Here is a 27127-nt window from a genome sequence, read left to right on the forward strand (position 1 = left end):
GTTAGGAGGAAGCAAGGAATCCAGGAAAGGAGGCAAGATTGCTAAGGCACCTGCACAGCTCTGAGTCAAAGGCTGTCAGTCATCCTAGCTCAGGCAGCTCTGCTTGTTCGCTCACAGCCCAGCCCTTTCCTGGGGCCGGGGCAGGGAATTGCTACATGCAGGATTACCTGGGGAAAAACCTGAGCCTCACTTAGGTCCCTTCCGGTAATTGACACGACTGGAAGCCTGGGAGGGGGAAGGGAGAGCTTCCCTCCATAAATGGTCCCACCCCTGGGCAAGGTGGCTCACTCTGGCAGGTAGGAACGGGGGAGTGTGCACCTGCTACCAGTCAAGCTCAGCCCGACTGTGAGAAGAGGCAAGGCGGAGCAAGCCGAGGGACTGAATGAACCATGGACAAATTGAAGTGCCCCAGCTTCTTCAAGTGCAGGGTGAAGGAGGTAGGGGTCTGGGAGCTGCTGGAGGTGTGGAGGGCCTGGGAAGGGAAAACTTAAGAGGGAGGGTTAGTTAGGCTCAGGTTTTGCCTTCTGTGGCTGCTCCTTGTTCTCTTCATTTCTGTTCAATTATCTTCAGGTGTGCCTGAGATAGCCCCATAGAGTTGAGGAACAAGAGAACAGTTCTTATTTAGACAGCTAGGAGACTTAGAATTACCTCAGCCTGGGAAGTGTCTATGAAATCCTGTTCTCTGTCCGTCTCTAAACTGTGCCCATATGCTGGAGGGTAATGTGAAAGTGCACTGTCCTTATCTGACCTAAGAAACCTTGATACCCCAGAGCACTTAATAGGTTGAGAGAGAACCCCTCTCCTTCCAGAGAGAGTTGCTCCACCTGGTGGGATAGGAAAATTGTCTCTGCATATTATTCTGTGGCTTTTTGATTTTATGCTCCAAGACAGGGAAGAGAGGTTAAACTGCCCTCAACTCCAAACTTCCAAAATGGTCAGCACATAAGAAAGGGAGTATGTGAATTGTTTTTTTTTTTTTCCAGTAGAAACTACATTTGATCCTCCTTCTCAAAGATCTGCTACAATCTGAAGAACATTAACTTTTCCTAATTCATTCTTAAGACTTTTGTACTTGAAACCTGTTTTGTCCTCTTCTGTTTGCCTTTTATGCTGGCATGACATTTAACCTTTTCACTAAACTTTGGATGATTTAAGCTGAAGGAGTAGTAGAAATATCTACCTATAGACTTTTTTTCTCGAGGGAGAAAATGTTGAGTAAATGCAGCTACCAGCAGAAATCTCTCCTATTTTGGAAAGAATTTCCCTTGGATAGGATGTACACAGGGTTTGTTCTTTCTTTTCCTCCATTTCTGTAACTCTATAGATTTTTGAAATTATGCTTCTGTGGAATTTGTAATGGTAGAAAGATATTTTTTTCCTTCCTCAGAAGGTGACGGCTTCATCTGAGAATTTCCATGTTGGTGAAAATGATGAGAATCAGGACCGTGGGAACTGGTCCAAAAAATCAGATTATCTTCTATCTATGGTTGGATATGCAGTGGGACTGGGAAATGTGTGGAGATTCCCATACCTAACCTACAACAATGGTGGAGGTATTTTTTCTTCCTCTTTTTCCTCCAGTTACAATTGGGGTGCCTCTGAGGACACTTTAAGAGCTAATAAAGGTATACAATAGTTTCAGTTAGTGGAAGGATGAAAAACATGCTACCTGTATTATTAGACTGTGAGTTTACTGGCTCAAATTAGGAATCTTGTTTCAAAATATTCTCAAATATAAACTTGATAAGTTTTCTCTCATTTCTGAACTTCTGATTTAAGTTCCCATATAATCTTCAACTAGGACTTTAAAAAATGTGTACATCTTCCTGTGAAAAATCTGTTCAAATTCAAGTTGTTAATTTATTTATAGCTAAATCAAACAAAAAAGGGACATATAGTTCTATTATGAGACTCAAATGAATTGTTTGCTTAACTAAAACAAGGCATTACATTTTGTTATTTTAACTGTGGAAAGAGATGATAAATGTAATTAAAGGTTTAGTATTTTTAAATTGCAATCTTTGGTTATACATATTCCAAATTGGATTGACTATGTAGGAGATCCTTCTAAGATGCAACAGAGTTTAGTTCAAGGCTATATGTTTTATTCTTGCAACATCATTAAAGTAGGATCAATTAGAAGAAAAAATAACTGAGGTGACATGCAAAGGGAAATAAAATGAATTGCACAATTCTTTAGTAATGTTGAAATAGTAGAGGTGACATGCCATCATATTTCATAACTGGGTACCAGTGAATGTGTGCCACTATAATTATTTTTCCTTGGTACAATAAGATTTTTTGTGATATTTCAATGTTCCATTTCTTGCTAATTTGATGAATTAAAATGTTCACACTCTCTTTCAGATACTTAAGAAAGCAGATCTTTACTAAACACTTTAAGTGTAGCATAAAATCCTCTATATAGGACTTAGGTCATTCAGTAGTGGGTTTGATGTAAGAGTTGGCAAATGAGTCAGAAATCCCAGTCCTTTTGGTGTCTTATGTCCTAACGTCCAGTGTGGTGAAGAGAAGCATTAGGCTCCTTTTGAGCTTCTTGACCTCACCGATTTGAATAAGAAATTCCCTTTGATTTGACAGCACACATACACTGAACAATTGCCATTAATTTCTAGGAATTGCATAAACTAGTTGTAATTGAGAATTTTAAAATATTGCCAAAACAAAATAGTATTATTTAGCATATGCGTTTATCTTTTTTTTTTTTTTTTACCATTTCCTTTAAAAGTTGATATGCCCTATTGACTCTCAGTTTTTAAGATATCATTTGGGTCATAGATGATCTAGGCTCTTTCAATTCCTTCTTTTTCTTCACTCAAGGGTAGAAATGTAACATGAAATTCGAATTTGTTAAATGTTAATTGATCAGGTTTAAGAAATATGGACAGGTTTGGAAAACTACTGTAAATCTGGAACGTTTTAATCTGCAGATTCTTTTTAACAGTTTATGAAAGAGAAAGTGTCATGTTATCTTAAGATCTAGACCAGTAGTATTAATAGTATGTGGCCACTATGTTAACAACTTATCAATCATAGTCATCATTGGTCATGAAATACAATAATAGGTGAAAAGTCATATGTAAAACTAAGGAAAATAATCACTTTTAAAAAATATCTGTCCACACAAGGCTAGTAAAACTTTATTATTGTAGGTAATCAGTAATTTTTTTTCTTCATATTTATCTTTGGTAGGACTTAAAATTCTGTTAGTCATATTAGTGATGGTATACCCATTGCAACATCTATTCAAACATTCTTCACTATGTCTTCCAGGGTTAGCATTAAAGTAAAGCCACTTAAATATGAGTCTGTACTTGATTGTCTCATTTTACATAGACTCTATTTTAAGGGCTGGAAAACATATAATACATAGTTATGATGTAACATCATAACTATGAATTATATGTTGAGGAAAATACTTGAGGAAAAACTATAGACATGAGTAAATGAAATGTATCTAATCCTATTTTTATTCACATTGCTTTTATTAAACTTTGCCAAGACATTCAGAATATTTGACTAATAAGTTTAATATTCTGTCTCTGCTTCAATTTAAAATCTGGTAAAGGTTTTAATGAACAATATTATGCCCAAAAACAGACAGAAAGAAAACAAACTATTAAAAAGTTTTAAAAGGGGTTGGGGTGGGGCAGAAGGGCTGGATAATTTAATATGGAAGAATTAATTTCTCTGAAATTGAAAGTTAACTATTCAGTTTAGATTATTCTCTCGAAACCAACAAATTTCTTATTGAGTAAAGAGCCTCATGGCTATTTTGAGAATAATGAACTTAATCATAATAACTTCCACTCTGAACCACATTTAGCATTTGTACCCTGTATTAAAAATTGGTGATTTATATGCCTGTCATGTTTTCAACTGTTTTTATATAGGCCCAGTATTTGAACCCTTACCCAAAATTGTTGAGTTGGTATTGCTCTCCACTTTTATGAGGTGCACAGGGTTCGTAGGTTAGATAAACTGTCCCAGGTCACATAACTAACAAGTGATAGAGGCAGCATTTTAACCTAAGTTCCTCTGGCTCCATACCTGTGTTCATTCAACTCATCTAGTTTACATTTATAGACTATTATTTTTAATAATTGTAACCACTTCATTAGGTAATACTAGCATGACCATTTCATAGATGAGAAATCCAAGGTTTAGAGAATCATAGAAAGTAGTAAATTTGAGACCAACACCTGGAACACATTGATTCTACTGTATCAGGACACTTAAAATGTTATGCTGGTTGTCAAAGTGCCATGAAGATTTTGAAATGTAATAGCATTTTTGTTCTTTTTTGCCTTTTCTAGGTGCCTTCTTGATACCTTATGCAATTATGCTGGCATTGGCTGGTTTACCTTTGTTCTTCCTAGAGTGTTCATTGGGACAATTTGTTAGTTTAGGTCCAGTTTCAGTTTGGAGGATTTTGCCATTGTTTCAAGGTAGGTTTGAAAACATTTTCAGCATCATGCTTATTAGTCAATGTGTATGTATAGCTGCATTCACTATGTGGGAGAAAAAGTGTTAAAATTTGGACATGTTTGATCTCATAGAATGTGAGAACAGAATGGTGGTTACTAGAGGTTGGGAAATAGATGAAAAGATGTATTGGTAGAGTTAGGAGAAATAAGTTCAAGACATCTATAATCTACAACTCTGTAATTTTAGAAGTCATAGCATGGTGACTATAATTGATGCCAATAGTATACTCTCAAAGATAAACTAGAGATTAAGTGTTCTCACCAATTAAATGGCAACTATGTATGTAATGTATTTGTTAATTAGCTAGATTTGACCATTCCACATTGTACATATACTTCAAACATCATGAAAAGTACATACAATTTTATCTGTCAATTGAAAAAATAAAAAGTACAAAAAATAAAATCCCGCCAAAAGAACTCAAGAAGCACACATTGCTATTTTTCTGTATAGTGTGCAACAGTGGAATTTAAGAATAAAATGAATGAAATGGTTTTTTTTGTTTGTGTTTAGTGTGGCTGCAAATATGGGGAGGGTTATAAGGGACAGTAGAGATGGTTGTAAAGATGCCACTATTTTCTATTTTCACCTTTTGAATTCTTTTGGCACATCTTGTTGTACACTTACTTAACAGCTCTGGCTTTTAAAATACTTCATATGCAGTCTTTGTCTCACTGTCTTTGCACATCTTTTACAAAGCCTCTTTCAGAAAACTTGTAGGGCAGGTCACTATTTTTTTCTTGGATGCTCCTAATAGAATAGGATACTAGTAAAGCTGAAAATGCCTTTATTGTTATTAAATATCAAACTGCCTTTCTCTCTGAAGATTAAATATCATGTTAGTATTTGCTATCTGCTGAAAAATATTTGCAAAAAGCTCAAAGGGACATCAAAAATAAATTTATGGTGAGGTGAATAGAAATTGTGCTGGAAGACTAGAAAAGCTACTTCAAACGCTAGTCTTAAGCATTGGAGTTACATTCAGTATGCTAAACTGCATTTAGAAACTACTGAGTTAAAGAAATTTTGCAGGTTTAAGTTCAAATTTCACTGAATTATACAATTTATTTTATGTGTACTTGTAGAAATACTGTACTATGTCCCTTCAGAACATTAATTCAAAGGCTTCATTTTCTGCCTGTCAAAATGTTGGTTTATAGATGAAGATGTAAATATTGGTCAATGTGTCAATAGAATATGGGCTTTGAATGTTTTTTTTTAAGGTTTTAAGCCAGGATTTTTTAAAAAAATAGTTTTTTTGGTTGTTGATAGAACTTTATTTTATTTATTTATATGTGCTACTGAGAATCAAACCTAGTGCCTCACACATGCTAGGCAAGTGTGCTAGTGCTAAGCCACAGCCCCAGCTCATGGACTTTGAATGTTTTTAATGCCCACACTGTCCACTCTGATAAGAATTCATAGACTTAATGAGGAAGAGTAATAAACATAGGCTTTATGTAAATTTGAAGGCTTAATACAGGTCTTCTTCCCTTGACCTTAATGCCTTTTCTAATCAACTGAAAAACTGTCTCATAAAACCAATCATTGAAATAGCTTTAAATTTTGGAATAAAACTACTCAGTATTACATTCTCCATCCCTGACCTCTTCTAACCCACCCCCTGCAAAAGATGAAAAAGAGTTATTTGAAACAGTTTTTTAATTTAAAATAGATTTTGTGGAAATTAAGATGCAGCTTCTTTTTATGAGTTAGTACAATAAATTTCACTTAAGTTTGTTTAATTTCTATCTTTTCCAGGTGTGGGAATTACAATGGTCCTGATATCTATTTTTGTGACGATTTATTACAATGTCATAATTGGTTATAGTCTTTACTACATGTTTGCTTCTTTTCAAAGTGAACTACCATGGAAAAATTGTTCTTCTTGGTCAGACAGTAACTGTAGCAGAACACCTATAGGTAAATTTCACTGATTTAATTTTTAAAATATTATCATCTCCACATCATTCTTTTATATCTTCTAAATAAGCTTGAAGGATTAAATCCTCCTGGGTAGGAGAGAAGTAAGAAAACTAGAAATTAATGAAGAGAAAAAAATGCTATCCATAATAGTAGCAGTATGTTTTTCAGGGAATAATAGGTGTGATTAATTGTTGGGATAAGTAGCATCAATTTAGGTCCAATTTTAAGTAGGCTATAAGTCATTGGTTAAAACAGAATATAGCATGTATGATCTGAAAACTAGTTAACATGTTAATATTTGAGGGCAGGAAGGAAGGCTAAACCAGGCCTCTGAGTACTTCTTACAGGCTTAAGTCCTGGGCAGAAGAGAAGCAAGGAAATGGGAAACTGGTAGAGAATTGCTATCCATAATGTGTGTTTCAGGAAACAGTGGGTTTTGTCCATGTTGATATGATGGTAATCTTTGGGATAAGTAGCATCAATGTTGTAGGCTATTACCATTGTGATTACCTATATACACCAGAGCTTAAAGTTATAAAGATTTGTTGCTTTTGAGAAATTTGAATGCATCAATTTTATCTACATAGTTTAGATAGATAAGTCCACCTATTAAAAGTTTTTAGAGCACTAAATCTCAATGAAAACAATTATAGTTACTCTATAACTGTTAATAGTACAAATACTATCATGGTTTAAAGAGGCAAATAGTACTATATTCACTCTAAGCTTACGAGTAGAGAAGATTTAAGATGCTGCATGTACATGATTCCTTCTACTTGTAGAATGTTTTATTCTACCTTCACCAAGTTAACAATTTAGTCAGTAACTTAAATATTTATCAGTAACTTTTTTTCCAGGAAAAGTACTCTTCAAAAGCTCAATTCACATCTGTGTCTGTATTTCTTTTTTTAATAATTTTTAGTAACTCACTGTAATGTGAGTATACATGGTACAGAGATGCAAGTGAATATGAGCTGGATACATGCCAACAATTTTACCTGCATCAATGGCAGTGAAGTTTATCAGCCAGGGCAGCTTCCCAGTGAACAATACTGGAAGTAAGTATATTAGAGGATTTACTTCTTAAACAGAGGTTATTAAAATGTTTATAAACAAAAATGGACTGTTGATCAGTCCCTTCTTTAACTCATATAAATATACAAAAGGGGAACCAGCATATTTCATTTGATTTAAATGTTTACATGTTTACCTATCCTAGGTGAATAGTAGTTATTTGCAAAATTAGCTCAGAGTTAACCATGTTTCTCATATAAATGAGTTATTCAGTGGGCACGACACTAATGATCTATTTTTTATTTACTAGAAAAAAATAGTCGATTTTTTAATTATAAGTTTGCAAGTTCTAATAATGCACATTTGAATGATAGGTAATATTGGGAGCAAAATTGCTTTTTTAAAGCTGCAATTCCTAATTATTTGGCTTTTACAGTTGCAACTGTATTGTAAGATTAGATATTTGGGGTTATATTTACTTTATTAACTTTAAATCAATTCTCCTTATACTGATCCATTACCCTTATCTTGCATCCTTGACTACTGCTGAATGAGTTCTTCCTCATCCACATGAAAATGCTCTATATGATTTTTTGTATTTTAATTTTTTAAACTGATTCAGAAAAAACATAAATTGTGCCCGTTAATGAGCTACCATGTGATATTTCAATACATTTATACATTGTATAATGTTTAAATCAAGTTAAACACAACTAACTCTTCAGTTATCATTTTTTATTAGAGCATTATAGTTATACATAGTAGTTGGGTTTATCCTGAAAAAAATTATATATGCACTGAATTCTATTTCAGGTCAGGATCCTCCCCTTTTCTCTTCCAACCCTCCCCCCAATCCCACTCCATTCTCCTTCCTCTACTGGTCTTCCTTTCACTCCTCTTTTTTTAAATTTTTGATTGCTTGGTTCTACTTATACATAAAGAGAAATTACCTGTGGTATATTTATATATGCACATGACATGATATTTTAAGAATTCATTACACATTTCTTCCCCTTTCCCATCCCTCCTCTCTCCCTCTACATCTCCTTCTTGTATATTACTGACCTTCCTTATATCTTTGTAATATCCAATCTTCTCATACTTCTCTCCTTTATTTTACTCTGGCTTGCACATGTGAGAAAACATTTGACTTTTGATTTTCTATGTTGGCTTATTTTATTTAGCATGATGTTCTCCATTTCCATCCATTTATAAGCAAATGCCTTAATTTCATTCTTCTTTATGGCTGAGTAAAACTCCATTGTGTATGTATACACCAAAATTTCTTAATCCATTCATCTATTGATGGATACCTGAGTTGTTTCTATAATTTAGCTATTGTGAGCAATGTTGTTATAAACACTGATATGGCTGTATTGAGACAATATACTGATTTTAGTTCTTTTGGGAAAATACCAAAGAGTACTATACCTGTGTCACATGGTAATTGCATTCTTAGTGTTTTGAAAAATATCCATACTGCTTTTCTGAGTGGTTATACTAGTTTGCAGTCCTACCAACAATGTATCAGTATACCTTCCCCCCATAAGCATTTATTATTATTTGTGTACTTTTTATTATTTTTAAAAATTTAAAATTTTAATTTGTTAATTATGACAACAGAATGCATTACAATTCATATTAAATATATAGAGCACAATTTTTCATATCTTTGTTGTACACAAAGTAGAGTCACATCCTTCATGTCTTCATACATGTACTTAGGGTATTGATGACCATCACATTCCACCTGTCTTTCCTACTTCTATGCCCCCTCCCTTCCCTTTTCCCCTTTGCCCTATTTGGTGTTCATTTAATCCTCCCCTCCTCCTTCCCGCCCCCCCCCCCGCATCATATTATGAATCAGCATCCTTAAATCAGAGAAATCATTCAGCATTTGTTTTTTTGGGAATTGGCTAATTTCACTTAGCATTATATTTTCCAGCTCCCTCCATTTACTTGGAAATACCATGATTTTATTATCTTTTAATGTTGAGTAATATTTTTTATCCATTCATCTACTGAAGGGCATCAAGACTGGTTCTACAGTTTAGCTACTGTGAATTGTGCTGTTATTTGTGTTCTTAATTGCCATTCTGACGAGAATGTGGTGAAGTCTTAGTGTTGTTTTGATTTGCATTTCCCTGATTGCTAGAGATGTTGAACATTGTTTCATTTATTTGTTGGTCATTTGTGTTTCTTCTTTTGAGAATTTTTTTAGTTCATTTGCCAATTTATTGATTTTTTTCAGTGTTAAAATTGTTGAATTCTTTATATATTCTCAATATTAATCCTCAGAGAAGCAGCTGGCAAAGATTTTATCCCATTCTGTAATCTCTCTATTCACATTCTTGTTTCCTTTGCTGTGCAAAAGCTTTTAATTTGATGGCATGCCACTTACTGATTCTTGATTTTATTTCTTGGGTTGTAGTGTTGGCCCTATGTTTTCTTCTAGAAGTTGCAATGTTTCTGGTCTAATTCCAAAGTACTTGGTCTATTTTGATTTGACTTTTGTGCAGGATGAGAGAAGTTTAGTTTCATTTTTCTTCCTATAGCTATCCAGTTTGTCCTTTCTCCAAAATTTATTTATGGCACCTTTGTCAAGTATCAGATGACTGTTAAGTATGTGGGTTTGTCTATGTGCCTTCTATTCTGTTCCATTGGTCTTTACATCTATTTTGATGCCAATACCATGTTGGTTTTTTTTTTATTACTATAGCTCTATTGTATAATTTGAGATCAGGTATTATGATGCCTACTGCATCACTTTTCTTGGTCACTATTGCTTTGGCTGTTCTGGGTTTCCTATTCTTCCAAATGAATTTTAGAACTTCTCTTTTTCTAGTTTGTGAAGAATGTCATTGGGACTTTAATAGGAATTGCATTAAATTCATATAGCACTTTGGGTAGTATGGCCATTTTGACAATATTAATTCTGCCAATTTAAGAACATGGGAGATCTTTCCATCTTCTAATATCTTATTCAGTTTCTTCCTTCAGAATTCCATAATTTTCATCATACACTTTTACCTCCTTGGTTAGATGAACTCCCAAGTGTTTTATCAGTTTTCATTTCTTTATGATAATGATAAAAACATTCAAAGTCTTTCCTTCTAGCTTTTTGATATATAATACATTATTGTTAGCTATAGTTATTTTACTCTGCTATAACACACCAGAACTTCTTTCTCCTAACTATAACTTAGTAACCATTGATCATTTTAGTAACCATTGATCATCTCCTAACTATAACTTAGTAACCAGTGATCATCTTCCCCTACCCTACTCCCCCCAGTCTCTGGTAGCTCTATGAGATCAACTTTTTTAGATACCATATATGAGTAAAATCATGCAATACCTGTCTTTCTTTGCCTGATTCATTTCACTAACATAATGACCTCCAGTTCTTCCATGTTGTTATGACAGAATTTCATCCTTTTTAATTAATACTATTCCATTATGTATATATATACCACATTTTCTTTATCTATTCATCAGTTCATGGACACTTAGGTTATTTCCATTTCTTGACTATTGTGAATAATACTTTAATAAATATAATAGTGCAGGTTTATGCTGATTCAAAGTCCTTTGCATATACATACACTAGCAGGATTTCCGAACTAGATGATATTTTTATTGTTTATTTTATTTTTTGAGGAACCTATAGACTGTTTTTTAAAATATGAATTTTTAAAATTTTGATGTTGAATGCTCTCAATCAGCCAGCTAAGAATTAAAATTCTAGATCCATACATGTTGCTGTGGAAAATCATAGAATTTTGCCAAATGTTTTTGAAAAACATGAATAAAGCAGCCATTTGAGTTTAATAATATCTACAATATGGAATAAGGAAATATTTGATACAATTTTAGCTATTTTCTTCATCATTTTAATTTGAAAAATATTGTATTGAGTCAAATGAAGGCATATAAGGTTAATTTCTTTACATAAAGAAATTTGAATTATACAATAGAATCTGTCAATGAAAGGCTCACAGGACATGGATGTATTAATAAACTACAATACACATGAAGCTTCCTTTAGATGAACTATTTTTAAAAATTCAATATTTTAAGACAAATTATTCTGTGTTCATAAAAGGGCTTATGTGTTTCAGTAAAGTGGCACTTCAACGGTCCAGTGGAATGGAAGAAACTGGAGAAATTGTGTGGTATTTAGCACTTTGCCTTCTTCTGGCTTGGATAATAGTTGGAGCAGCATTATTTAAAGGAATCAAGTCTTCTGGCAAGGTAATTTGGGAAACACATTAATTAGTGATGGTAGCTGCTTTCCAATTTCATTGAAGTTCAAACTCAAGCAATTATCAGATGCATATTTTCTACAATGGAGACATATGAGCATGTGAAAGTTTTCTAAGTAGGGATTTTAGTTTTAAGTAAATACATAGGATCATTGCTATTGTTAAAATGAACAAAAAGTAATGCTAAAATTGTGCTGCTACAGAATTGTGAAGCTTGAGAGTATTTTTTTTTTCTGTTTTCTGACCTACCATATAAATAAGCATCTTGAGTGGAATTATATAGTGTCGTAATTTTTGGTTTGACAAGTCTAGATCCATGTGGAGTAATAGTACCAAGACTTCCTTGTTGGAAAGAAATAGAAAAAATACCATGAAATTATTCTTCTAAATGAAAGTTTTCCAATATTGACTCAGAATCTTCTCTCTCAGTGAAAGGTCTCTTCTGAAAAACATTGTTACATTTTCCCTCTTCATTGTTTTATTTTTTAAAAGACTTTCTCAGAGGGCACAATGGCAATTTAAAAGAACACTGTGAAATTTTCTCTGTGAACAGTTACATGGTACCCAGAAAAGGGAATGTTTCTTTAATTATTAGATTGAAATTTTCTTAAAGGTAGAAGACAAGATAACTGTGGACACTATCTTTGTATTCCTAGTACATTATCCAGCAAATTCAACTAATGTTAAGTCATAATGAGACATGCAGTTACATCACAAAAAATACTGTGAACATCACAAAAACAGTGGAAACTTTCTGACATGTTCTAATTGCACATTTTTTAAGCCCTTGCTTCCTTTTTGATGTTAATATTGGAAGAGTCCATTACAGGCCATTTATCCTGGCAATTAATTTTTATTGGTCTCTGGATGACTTATTTAAATAATCTCTTTGGGCATATTATCAAACATGGGACATCTATGGATCAAAGAAATCATCCACATTAATGAAAAGCCAGCCTTAAAGGCAAAATCTGTTCATCTGGAACCATATGTTATTTAGGACAGAAGCAGTGTATTTGTATGCTATCAAACTCTCTGAATGGTAGCTTTAAGTAACAAGTGTTCACTATTCACTTTAATAAATTATTTAAGAGATTTGGATATCTATAAGATATTTTCCTTCTTATTAGGAGCTGAATATGTACTAATTATTGTAGATTTTTTAAAATCATTTCCCTTCTCACCTCAATAATTTTCTTGAAAGGAAACATTCAGTCCTCTTAGACATTTATAAATATATATTTAGGAAAACATTCCAAATAGATCACAAGTTATCACTGCTAATGTACTGTTAATTTACAACATGAGCCTAGGAAATACTGCTTCAACATCAAAGTGTTTTTTTGAAATGGATGATTTGAAAGTGAGAATAGAAATAGGAAATTATGCCAACTTTGGTACTGGTATTATCAGTACCTTTATTAATAACTTTATAAAATCTCCAGTACTTTATTTTACTAATCTCATCCATCTAATAATTTTACCTATATACAGTTAAATACTGTGCTTTAAAAATAACATTGGATTTTGTTATCTTTTTGGTAGGTGGTATATTTTACAGCTCTTTTTCCCTATGTGGTCTTACTCATTCTGTTAATACGAGGTGCAACTCTAGAGGGTGCATCAAAAGGCATTTCATACTATATTGGAGAACAATCAAATTTTACAAAACTCAGTGAAGCAGAGGTAAGACTTAATTTGAATTTAATGTTATCTGAGGAGGTAAATCTTAAAATCATATACCAAAACTCTTTGGTTGCATGAGTGTCATTGTGCTTTGTAAAAGAATATTCAGTTAAATATATTTGAGTTTCTGTCCACTAGAGTTTCTGATTAACTTATGTAACATGATCTTAATTATCTTATTGGATTTAAGAACATAATTTTTAACAATAGAATTTAAACAATCCTTTTATTCATGTAAATGATTTTGCTTGACCAACAGGGTTTGGTGTTTATTAATGTGAAAATATTTTATGCATAAATACTTGCAAATGATGATTAGTACTATGTGATTTATTGGATAAATTCATAGTAGCTTTAAAGATCACTGTTGAAAGTTTAATGGTCTAGTATGCATTTTTAATTTTTCTTTTTATTTGTATTCATAAGTTAATATTCCAAAAGCAAGATCAAATTTTGCCTAGTGGATTAAAAATTAAAACATATGGATTAATGTGTTTTAATTTGACATGGATTAAGCATTCTCTAACTAAAATTTATTCCAAAAATGTAAACATGTGCCAAGAATATGAACTGGGTAATACCCTTTAAACTTAGTCTATCTCCAGATAATGGCTGTGTGTCGTGGGTACATAAAAATCTTTCACAATTTTAACTACAGAGAATGTTGACAATAATACATCTATTCAGTTGATACAGCCTAAGAAGGCTTTTACTCTCTTAGTAGTTGCATCACATACTTGTCACATATTAAGCTTCTGGTCAGCTAAAAATTCACAATCTTATGTTAAAGTCAAGAAACAATATATTAATATCTGCCACATGAGTATTGACCAAAATGGATATTACTTTTAGATTACTATGGTATTCTTTGTGGAAATCATGCTAATTTCCAGCCATTTTAAAAATGGAATCAGATTATATTTAATTAATTGTTGTAGGATATTTCTGGTAAGTAATGTCAAGTCATTAGATTTTAGTCATTGAAACCTGTCATTTACCTTTTTGAAATATGAAATGCCAATCTCTGGTCTTTGGTTCTTTTATTGTGCTCAATAATTTTCACTCAATGATGAACCACAATAACTCTAAATTATGTTGGAACTATGATATTTTATTATTTTTAGTCTTGGAGGTTAATGTATTCTGATGTGTCCACAGGCCATCTTAATGCATTTCTTCATTTATCTTGGGCCTCACTCTTTTAACCTTGTTTGTTAATCTCTTCCCAACTCAAAGACCATTTTCGGTGGTGAATAAGAAACAAATAAAACGGTAGTTGGGATTCATCACCTTCTCTCTGTTAGGTTATTAAACAAGATAAAACAAGTTAATGCATTTTAGAAATGGTAAACTCATATAACTAAGAACTAATATCCAATTATTTCAACTATTGATGTTATGTTATTATAGTTGCAACATTTTCCCTAAGAAATAGACCCCCCATTTTCTTAAACTTCATTACTTTGAGCAAAGTGGAAAAGCCTCTTTGATATCTTTAAGTGGCTTTAATAAGCTTCAGACATCTTGTCTTTGTACTTCCTTGAAACTTTCCTGAAAAACATACATGACTATTTTATATTGTTCTGTGCTTCAATGTCTTTATTTAAAAAATCAGACCTCTACATAAAGCTCCTTGTGAAAGATACAATTTATTCCTCTACTCCATCTACTCCCCAATACAACACAACCCCACTCTTCTTTTGGGTTTCCTCACAATGAGAATTGTTTTTCTTAGATATTTTTTTATTCCTCACAATTTATATTCTAAACATGAGATAATAAGTATATACTTTAAACTTTTCTTGGAATATATGAATTCTACTGAAATTTCCAGGAAAATAGAGAACTTTACAAATTAATAATTAGAAGGGTCTTCAGAGAATATTTTACTAACTCCCTCATTTTATGGTGATGAATTTAAGACCCAGAAAGATTCAAATTGAGTCAAGTGTACACAGTTAGTGCAAATTGAATTAAGATTTCATAATCCCTAATAATCTTGTGTATGTGTATGAGATTGATTGATAAGGGGGTTATAACTATGTTTGGAATTTCTGTCCATATTTGTTTGTAATCGAAGACAACATGATGGTATAGAGTAGCATTCTTACATATCCCAGAACTGCTATAGCCACCTCCAGCTCCCATATGCATACATAATATATCAAGTGAAAGAGGCTCAGAGACATGTTATTTATCTCTTAAGATGGAAAACAGCCTAATAAATAAAAGGGCATTTTACTTCTAACAGGATTTTGTTACATGTAAGTCAAATAACCTTGATCTATGCATGTACTTCTAGGTATTTTTCTATGTCTTATTATATATCTATCCATCCATCTTGCTTCATGCTGACTTCCTACAATCAAACATCAAACTGTATTCTGAAGACCTAGTAATGTTTCACTCCCTAACAACTTTCCTTCTGTTGAAATAATATTGAAGGGGAAAATTATTACTTTTAATTTCTAAATAAGAAACTGAACATCAACTTATTTTATTTCTCACAATAACAATAGCAGCTATCATTGAGCATCTTATTAGTTGCTTTGTATGTGTTATCTCATTTCTTTCTCATGTCATTCCTTGGATGATATTATTGTTACTATTATTATTGTTATTATTAAAATCTATCTTACAGATGAAGAAACATACTTAAAGAGGTTAAATAAAGTGAGGTCAAAGGGAGTGAGAAGTATTAGATGTAAACATTTTTCTGACTCCAGAGACAGAACACTTAGTCACCATGTTATACTCATCAATCTGATTTTTAAAGAATGAAAAAGACATTTTTGCCTCAATATATACCAGCTCTATTATTTGAAATCAGCACAACTATTTTTTTTTTCCTTTTGGGGTAATGCTATATCAAAGCATTTCAATCTTAAAATGGATTAACCTAAATCATTTTCTAAAATTAATTAATGACCTTTAACAAAAACATAGAAAGGGTAAATTGTGAAAAGAGGAATGAAAACGGGGTAGGATTAATGAAGTATGAGGGGTCAGCAAGTACTAGCCATGCTAAGAATGTGTTTTTATTATTACTCTATATGTAGAGTCAATAGAATGTGACTGCAATTGATATGTAGTGTTGATAGAATTCCAATCAAATTCTCAACACAGAAAAAGTGAAGAGGAATTGTCCTATTGGATGTGAAACAATATTATAACATTGTATTTATTAAAATAGAGTGGTACATAGGTATTGACATACACCACTGGAATAGAATATTAATTTCAGAATTAGATTCATAATTAAAATGGAACTTGATATATGGCAGAGGTGGCAATGGAGATCAATGGGGAAAGAATGATTATCCAATTTATAACACCGATACACAATTCATATTGAATATATATGATTGATAATATCTATTATACTTGTACTGTTGATATCCCACTTAGGATTACTAGGGATTCCATGTGTTAATATGCACAATAAAAATTAGGGTGAATTGAAATTTTAATAGATAAGCAAATTTTTTTCTTTCAGAATGAGATATAAATAGTATCTTTATAAACTTGGGCAGTATTTTATTAAATAATAGGCATCATGGCCCACACATACAAGCAAAGATGGATACCTTCAGCTATGTTAAATCAACAACAAAGACTATGGTTTATCAAAAAACACAATGAGGTGAAAAAAAAAAGCCACAAGTTGAGAGAAAAATTCAATATATATGATAGACAAAGGATTAGAATCAAATTACATAAAGAATTCCTAGAAATCAAATAAGGCATATAACCCAATCAAAAAAGAAAGACTGAACAGAAGTTTTATAGGAAAAAATTCATATGGAAAATAAATATTTAAAACCACACTAGCCCTTGTATGTAACAAGAATAATCAGAACTCTTATTTCACAGCCACTAGATTGGATCAAATTAAAAATTCTGACCAAATGCTAGCAAGGATGTAGAGGAATGTGAACTCTCAAATGAGCTGTGGAAGTACAAAGTGATTCAGTCATTCTGCAAAGCAATTTGCAGAATTAGTAAAAGAAAGAATACATGTAATTTTTGACATCACACTTCCCAAACTAGATTATAAGGATGCAGGTACAAGAATGTTCATAGCTATATAATAACAAAATATTGAGCAACCTAATGTCCACCAACAGAAAAAAAGGATAAATTGTGATATATACACTGGGGCAGTAGAGAAGTGAAAAAATGATTAAAGCCACATGTATTTAATTGAGCCACATGAATTTGCCTGTGTTCTTTCATTATTGAATTACAAAATTTTGAAATTTTATATGCCTCAACTTGATATTGGAAAAAGTTAATATTACTGAATGAAAGAGTAAATTGTAAAGTTTACATCCATTAATATGATTTTTTATGAGTTTAAAACCAAGAAAAGTTAAACACTAAGAACAGGAAATGATAAACTCCAGTCAGCACTGCAGGAAGGGTGATACAGTTAGGATGAGACACAAGAAGGCTTTAAGAGACTAGTAACATTTTATTAAGCTGGGTAGTGGGTACTTGATATTCATTTCATTGTTTTATAATATGTATTTATATATATGAAATGTTTTATACAAATGAAAAATTAAGAGCACATGTTTAAAAAATTTAATTTTCTCTTGCAGGTTTGGAAAGATGCTGCCACCCAGATATTTTACTCCCTTTCAGTGGCTTGGGGTGGCTTAGTTGCTCTGTCATCTTACAATAAGTTCAATAACAACTGCTTTTCTGATGCCATTGTAGTTTGTTTGACAAACTGCCTCACTAGTGTGTTTGCTGGATTTGCTATTTTTTCTATATTGGGACACATGGCTCATATATCTGGACAGGAAGTCTCTCAAGTTGTAAAATCAGGTATGTAATGCTATATGTTATAAAATTTGATTAATGTAGCTCACTTACAGTCTAATATGGTTGATAGCAATTTACATTAATGATTTAGGATCTTGTATTTTCTTTATCATTTCATATAATGCAATTTGTTTAAATGATATAATAATTCTTAGATGATTTATGTAAACGAGAAACATTGTTTAAGAAGACACAATGCTTTTCTGGATTTTGTTTAGTATGAACCACTTCCTGCACAATTATAAGTTTCAGGAATTATAGTAAGCACATTCCATGTATTGTGAGAGAGAAAATATATTTCAAATTCCCCTATGCAAACTACACATCAGATCTGAATTTCTAAACACATCAATATCATATAGAAATTCCAGTTATTCTGAATATACAGCTGTGTGAGCTTTAAAGGAATCTGCCTAATGAACTTCTTAACTTTAAAATGTTTAATTATTTGGCTAGAGATTCTTAGAATAATTTTAAGACCACCTTATTAAAATTTTATTATAGTTAGTATAATTTGATGGAAATACTGATAAATGATAACAAAATTTCAGGACTAGAGAAAGCCCCTGGAGATCTTCTTGTATCTAGCTCCTCATAAGGGGCTAATACACAGGAATCTACATCTTGAAGATGGTCAAATATTTGGAACATGATAGATCCTAGACTAGAAGCTAATTTTTAAAATTCTAAGTCAGTCCTCTGGAAAGTGAGAGAAACTTAAAATAGTTAAAACTGACAATCACATAATAAAAATGGAACAAAATGAATAGCATCTTTAAATGTAGCAGCAAATAGAAAACAAGATTCAATCTATAGTTTCACATACAGTTTTGCAGGTGTCCATAAACTGATTAAAATAGCATTGCTCATAATGATTCTGGGTAAACATTTGGAAAAAGACTAAAAGTTCCATTCGTGTATCTTTCTAGATAGTGTAATTCGTTTAGAATTTTAAGCTGAGATAAGGTGACATAATCTATGTTTCTACAATACAGACAATTGTTACTCTTCATCAATCTTAAAAGGAAATCAGTTGAACAAAACCATTAAAATAGTTGAATTTCTTATGGGAGAAATAGGCGCTAGCTTAATTCATGTCCCATGTTCACAATGTAATATTGCACAACAACCAAGTTAAACACTTTAAAAAGTGAATGTGAGATAGTCGGTAAAGAACTTATGTCAAGGATTGCATTGTCAAATCAAGATGAGAATTTTGTAGTGTCCAAATATGTGAATTTTCTTGACAACTAATTTAAAACACTATACATTTTTCATAGGTTTTGATCTAGCGTTCATTGCCTATCCAGAAGCTCTAGCCCAACTCCCAGGTGGTCCATTTTGGTCCATATTATTTTTCTTCATGCTTTTAACTTTGGGTCTCGATTCTCAGTTTGCTTCCATTGGTAAGTAATAGTACCTCCAGTGTTAACATTACCCTCATATTTTATTCATGTTTCCTCTACTTGAAAACATCCTTTTCTTACCCTTATTCCTCCTTTTAGCTGTTAATTCTTCTAACGGCCACTCTGAATCATTTTTTAACTTAAAATTTAAGTATGGAAAATATAAACTACACATCTATTTGACACTGAAAAGGAACAAACAATATTATGTCATATTTTCTTCAGATAATTTTTAGAAGACAAATGATTACAGGTGAATTTTATGTCCCTTATGTTTTTTTAATATTTATTTTTTAGTTGTAGTTGGACACAATATCTTTATTTTATTTATTTTTATATGGTGCTGAGGATTGAGCCCAGGGCCTTGCATGTGCTAGGCAAGTGCTCTACCACTGAGCCACAACCCCAGCCCCTCCCCTATGTTTCTTACTAATATAATTTACATGTTTTTTCCTAGAGGCAACCATCACCATGGATTGTGTGTTATTTAGTCTATGTTTGCATAAATTGTACATATATCCATAAATAATATACATTTAAATATTTCACATAAATGTCAAGTTAATGTGTATATGTGTGTATGTAATATATATATATATATATTACTCTGACAGGTTTTTACATGTATTTGAATCCATGTTGCTACATAGACATATAGATCTATTTAATCAACAATCTGTTGCCATTTTGTTAGGCATTTGGATTCCTTTTTTTCCCCCCTGACACACACTGCTGCAATGACTATCCTTATTCATGTTACACAAAGGAATTTTCACTAAGGTATACAACCAATTATTATGAAATAGTTTTCATCATATCATTCTCTTACATAAATTTTTCATAGTTTACTCTTTATAGGACAAAATCCAGGTTCCTTTAGTTGACTTTTAAAGTCCTTGTAAATTTCAAATACATTTCCTAATACTTTTACTCATCCTTCTCCTCTTAGCCAATTCCCTATTTAATGGATACATTTATTTCTTAAATCTAAGATCTTTTTTATCTCCAATGCCAACTAATTCTAATATGCACCTGATTAAATTCTCATTAGAATTTTCCTTCTCTATAACTCTTTTTCAAACTACTTTAGCCCCCCAATGACTTTACAGTTGTCACCAATAAAAAAAAAACCTTATAAAACAGATAACAAATAGAGATGCTTTTTATTTTCATCAGAATCAACAAGTGGTGAGTTGTAAGATAAAGGACTGTAAGATTAAAAAACAAAAACAAACCAACAAAACAAAACAAAAAATCAAGACAAAAAAATAAGTAGAGCTCACAAATATTTGTAAATGTGATTAATAGAAGTTGACTTCTGTGATTAACCTTACTGAGTTGACATATGTCATTTTTCCCACCAAAGAAACAATTACAACAACAATTCAAGATTTATTTCCCAAAGTAATGAAGAAAATGAGGATTCCTATAACTTTGGGTTGCTGCTTGGTTTTGTTTCTCCTTGGTCTCGTCTGTGTGACTCAGGTATACTACAGCTTTTTCTTTTCATAGACAAAGTATTAATTGGGACAAATGTCAGAATCTAAATGAAAAAATGATTTAAGATGGTGTTTAGTGAAAAGTCTAAGTTCTACTTGGATTAAGGTTTTTCAAGTTTTAGACCATATCTTCCCACTGTAACTTTGTTAATATTTTACAGAGGAAGAGGCCCAATAATGACAATTTCATACAGATTATAACAAGATTATAGACTTTAAACATACACTGTAAGTTTCTTGGCAGCTACTATAGAGCCTATAGATATTACATACCATCTTGACAATCAGCTCTTCTAAATGCTTATTTTTCCCAATAACTCCATATAGAAAAAAATGTTTTTGAGATAGTTAAAACCACATTTTTGTTTGTATTTGAAACATTCTTTTCCATATTTTAGCAGAAGTGAAGCTAAGGAGCATATGTTAAAGTCAAATTTTCCTATGAACACATATGAAAACAACACAGTGAATCCCACCATCATGTACATCCACAAGAATGGGGTCCTAACTAGAAAAAAATATATATATATATTATAACTAAAAAGAGACAATAAATAAATAAATAAGAAAAAAATTAATAGATTCAATTTGAACACTTCATCAAACACAAAAATAATTAGAAGTAACTGGCTTTTTTTTGGTAGGCTGGAATTTATTGGGTTAATCTGATTGATCACTTCTGTGCCGGATGGGGCATTTTGATTGCAGCTATATTGGAAATAATAGGAATCATCTGGATTTATGGTAAATAATGACTTTAAAATTATTTAAAAGTTTTATTAAAATAGTTTAGATGATTACTTTCATTATGTATATATAATCACACTATTAATAACTTCACTATTGTAATAGTAAAGTATAATATATTATAAATAAAATTATTTACAGGCATATACTTCATTGTTGTGGTTAGGAAAATGTTTAGATGTAGAAAAATATGTTGGACAAAAATGATTGAGGAACCACTGAGTAAGGGCTCAATGTACTCTTTGACATTTTTTTTTTTTTTGTAGGAGGAAACAGATTCATTGAAGATATAGAAATGATGATTGGAGCAAAGAGCTGGATATTCTGGCTATGGTGGAAAGCTTGCTGGTTTCTAATTACACCTGTCTTGTTGATTGTAAGTAATATTATACCATGAATTTATATAATATATACATTTTATATAATATATATAATATATACAATTCACATAATATATACAATAATATATACATTTAAATATTTCTAGGATAAACTTAGACTGATTTTCACATTTTGTAGTATTTGTGAGTGGTGCCTCAAAGCTTCCTAAATTTCCTTTGCATTATTATTTTTGAGGCCATGGGTTGAAACATTTACCATTTAAGAAAATAAAGAAATTCCTATGGACTTAAAAGTTATTAATAACCTAAAATTATCAATAGGATAAAAACTATCAATAAGATAAATAAAAACAAATTAATTTCTCATTCCCTAACAGATACACTGAGCCATCAATAATTTTCTCAACCTCTCTGCAAGTACAGAAAAGAGTAAGATAGAAAAGGCCAGATAATGCCTTCAAGAAATTCAGTTTAAATATACTGATTTCTAAGACAGCACTTGGATAACAGTGTGCATTTTTTTAATTTATGGGGGGAAGTATTTTACATCTGAAATTACTAAAATAAATTCACCTATTTCAAGAGACAATTGTTAATAAATTGAACAATTGGTGCTATTTAAAATCTGAGGGAAAGCAAATGGTGTCTAATTAATTTTATGATATATAGACATGAAATCTTCAAATAATAGTGTAGGAAAGTAAATGGATAGTAGGAAACACTTCATGAGATGGAGAAATGCCATGCACTAGAGGTAATGGTGAGATTCGGGTTGATGGCAAAGCTTCACAGATGTGTTTTAGTTTTCATTGCCTTCATCCCTAGAAAAGACCATTAAATAATTTGATAGATATTTGCTTAATATCTGAAATATCATATTTGATTGTTTTAGTGGGTATTTTTATGTTTTAAACATGAATTGATTGGTTTACATAGTAAATAGTTTGGGACTGAATGTGATAAATTAAAATATTTATATGCTTCATATTCTTGCTGAATGACTGAAAGAGCCACTAAATATCACTCCCGTTATTTAAAAATCTCTATAACAAAATAAGCCCCCTATTAACTTATGATATCCAACTAGACTACTAACCAGCTAATTTTCATTGATTACACAGGTCAAACTTTTGAATTTACTTTAAAATGCTAAAATATTAAATATCAAATGATACACATTGACATCTATTTTATATAAAGTCTTGTGTATTAGACTCCAATGTCTTTCATTCATATTCTTGTAATTATATACAATTATGGTAACTGTGAAATACATTGAAGTACTGTAATTAAATTAATGGAATATACCCACTCAATTCTATAATTATACTTGCATATCTATTTATAAAGATTTCTATAATCTATTGCTTTCTTATTGTTTCTAGTAAAACAAAGTCAGCTAAATTTAGGAAAATTAGTAGGCAATTTTTGGGTTTCATTTTGATTTACAGATTTCTATAAATAATTTTGATACCTCAACATTTCTAGTAGGTTTTTTTAAAAAAAATTCTAAAACTGGGCCTTAAAGTGATGGAATCTTTATGATTCAGATTTTTGCCATATTAAATAAACTTGATTTTTTTTTTCCCAGAAAGAGGCTGGAAGTAAAGTGTGCTTTTATAAGTATGCACCCGTAGTGTATGTGCAAATCCATGTTTTGAGGTGAACGGGTGCTTTCTGCAGTTAAAAATAACAGAAGCAATTGCTAAGCAAGAAGAGAAGCATGTCCACTAATGTCTACTTTTACATTCTCATTGAATTAAAATATATGCTGGCAAGCTATAGCATAGAATACAACCATATTATTATAAATAAATTATAATTTCATTTTGGATATATACCCAGTAGTGAGATTGCTGCATCAAATGGTGGTTCTAGTTTTGATTTTATGAGGAACCACTATAGTCTTTTCCATAATGACTGTACTAATTTACATTTCTATCAATGGGGCTCATGGGTTTCCTTTTCTCTACATCCTTGCCAACAGTCCTGCTCCTGGGTGTATATATCTAATGGAAATGAAATCAGTAGGTCAAAGAGACATCTGCACTCTTATATTCATTGCAGAACTATTCACAATACCCAAGAAATGGAAACAGTTTAAGTACACATTAACTGATTAATGGATAAAGAAAATGTGGTGCATATATGCAATGGAATACTATTTAGCCATAAAAAGAATTAAATCTTATCATTTGCAACAATGTGAATAGAACTGAAGATTATGTTAAGTGAAATAAGCTGCGAACAAAAAGACAAGTATCACATGATGTTACTCACACATGGAATCTAAAAAAAATTGATCTCACGGAAATTGAAAACTAGAACAGTGAGACCAGGAAACGTGTGTGTAGGGGAGCAGTATTATGAAATATTGATCAGTGGTACTGAGTTATGGTTAGATAGAAACAAGAAGTTCTGGTATGCCATTGCACGGTAGAGTGAATTTAGATAATAGTAGTATACTTTATGTTTCAAAGGGCTAGAAGAAAGGATTTTCAAAGTTTTAACAATAAAGAAATAATATATGAAGATATAAATAAGTTTAACCTGATTTAAACATTATGCAATATATGCACGTATCAAAACATAACTCAATTAATATGTATATTTAAATGTTTTATGAATCAATTAAAAATAAAAATATAAAAATATTTTAATTAGTAGAGTTAAAAGCTCAATAAAAATTTTCAAATTTATTTTACTTTCAGTCCTAGTCAAGTATTTTACCAGAGTATATGTGGAACAAGTATTTATACCTTTTATGGTGGTATTAAATTTTGGAAGAATTTATTCAAAGTAAAAATAGAAATTTTATTCATTTCATATTATTACCTTCTGGCTTGTTACCTAATTATCTTAGTTCTTAATTGTATTTTAATTTTAGTTTATTTGATAAATTATTTCTTTGGAAGGGGATCAAATGGTTAATCATATATGCAATAAAGTTTAATCTATAGCATTGTCTTTTCATTTTTTGTTTTTGCAGGCAATTTTAATATGGTCACTGGTGAAATTTCAGAGACCCACGTATGGTGAAATTTCATACCCTGACTGGGGAGTTGCTCTGGGCTGGTGTATGATTATTTTCTGCATTATTTGGATTCCAATTGTTGCTATCATAAAAATAGTTCAGGCTGAAGGAAACATCTTTCAAGTAAGCATATTAAATTGTAAAATACTTTATATAAATTATTTGTCAGAAAAATGAACATTAATTTACTTTATATGGCAGTAATATGAGATTATATGCAATTAAACAATAACTATTTTTTCTTACTACTTCTATACTTGATATAATCATCTGTTACTAGTACATTACATTGTCTCCCTGTATTAGACTATAAGCGCCTTGTGAGAAGTCTTGTCTGCTTGTTAGTGGATCATCAAGACCTATTACAATACTTAACATATACCAGTTAAGGTAAATATAAAAAGCAAATGACTTGTGATATCTTTGGGATAACTCAGTACATTGTAGAAAGTCATTTGCTTTTTATATACATAATCTTTACTTTTTTTTTTCCTTTATTTATTTTTATGTGTTGCTGAGGATTGAACCCAGGGCCTCCCACATGCTAGGTGAGCTCTCTACCACTGAGCCACAACCCAGCCCCATAATCTTTACTTTTAAAGCCTCATCTGGTTGTAACACAAATCCTAGTAGTGTGTTTAGGCCTGGTAAATTATCTCAAACCCTATGTAGACCTTGAATCATCCTTTCTCCATGCAGGCTTAGCAGGTAGATTTGATTATGAATTTTTACTAGAACAATGACAAGTAGCCTTAAATTAAGTAAATCCTCTTACTAGAAGTATCCAAATCAATATTTTGACATTGGAACTTCCTTTCCTTTGTTCTTGAACCACATGCAACTATACACTAGTTTAGATACTCATTTCACCCTCACCTCAAAGCCAGATGGAAATCATGCAAATTCAGTGAAGGTAACTGTAAGTGAACCTGTTACTCTAATGAGCTCACATGCCTTCTGAAGTCATTTACATATTTGATTAGTTTGATTGTTAGTATGATTCTATTAACACTTAGGTAATAATTTATTTGATTGTAATTTCTTCTTAGACTGCATTATTGAGTATTTAACTTTTTAACTTGCTATTTAATTATTGTTAGCATAGAAACTTAAAAATTATAAATGAAAATATAGTTTAATATTCAGTACAATTAAGTAATAACAATTTATTTAATTTCTTCTTAGTAGACTGCATTATTAAGAATTTAGATTCACTTTCCAACTTTTCTATGATTCTTATTTCATTTTTTATCTTCTGGCTTGTTACCTGATTACCTTAGTTCTTAATTGTATTTTAATTTTAGTTTATTTGATAAATTACTTCTTTGGAATGGGATCAAATAGTTAATCATATATGCAATAAAGTCTAATCTGTAGTATTGTCTTTTCATTTTTTAATTTTTGCAAGCAACTTTAATATTGTCAAAATTAAAGCATAGTAAAATATTTGCTTGTTAGCAAAGAAACAAAATGTTAGAATTAAGTTATAGTTTAATATTTGTTTGCAGATTATAACACTTATATTCTAAGACAGGAATTTTTTTCTCATTTCAGCGCATTGTAAGCTGCTGCAAACCAGCTCCTAACTGGGGTCCATACCTGGAACAACATCGTGGGGAGAGATATAAAAACATGGTAGAGCCTAAGAAAGAGATTGACCATGAAATACCTACTATTAGTGGCAGCAGAAAACCAGAATGAGACCTCATTTTTAAAAATGGTTGTTGTATAATGTGATTTTAGAGTAGGGGCAATTTTTATTTATTTGTATGTTACCTGAGTAGAAAAATATAAATGCTATGTTCACAATAGGGTAATAAGTATTTTTCCCCCTTAAGCAGGAATGTAATATAAAATGTGAAACTATTAA

General features: G+C 31.4%; 1 protein-coding gene across 1 annotated transcript; it reads left to right on the plus strand.

The window, feature by feature from the left end:
• Window positions 1-389: 389 nt before the first annotated feature.
• Window positions 390-26958, plus strand: SLC6A14 (solute carrier family 6 member 14; the record flags this gene model as incomplete). The annotated part of the gene is made up of 14 exons (XM_081277487.1): window positions 390-437; window positions 1388-1553; window positions 4338-4469; window positions 6271-6432; window positions 7358-7493; window positions 11571-11703; window positions 13260-13400; window positions 18005-18233; window positions 19511-19636; window positions 21003-21121; window positions 21780-21879; window positions 22149-22258; window positions 25213-25380; window positions 26812-26958. The coding sequence occupies 14 exons, from the start codon at window positions 390-392 to the stop codon at window positions 26956-26958; spliced, it is 1917 nt and encodes a 638-aa protein (XP_081133613.1).
• Between the last annotated feature and the right edge of the window lie 169 nt (window positions 26959-27127).

This window comes from Spermophilus citellus, assembly GCF_964194105.1.
Source record: "Spermophilus citellus genome assembly, chromosome: X".
NCBI classification, from domain to species: Eukaryota; Metazoa; Chordata; class Mammalia; order Rodentia; family Sciuridae; genus Spermophilus; species Spermophilus citellus.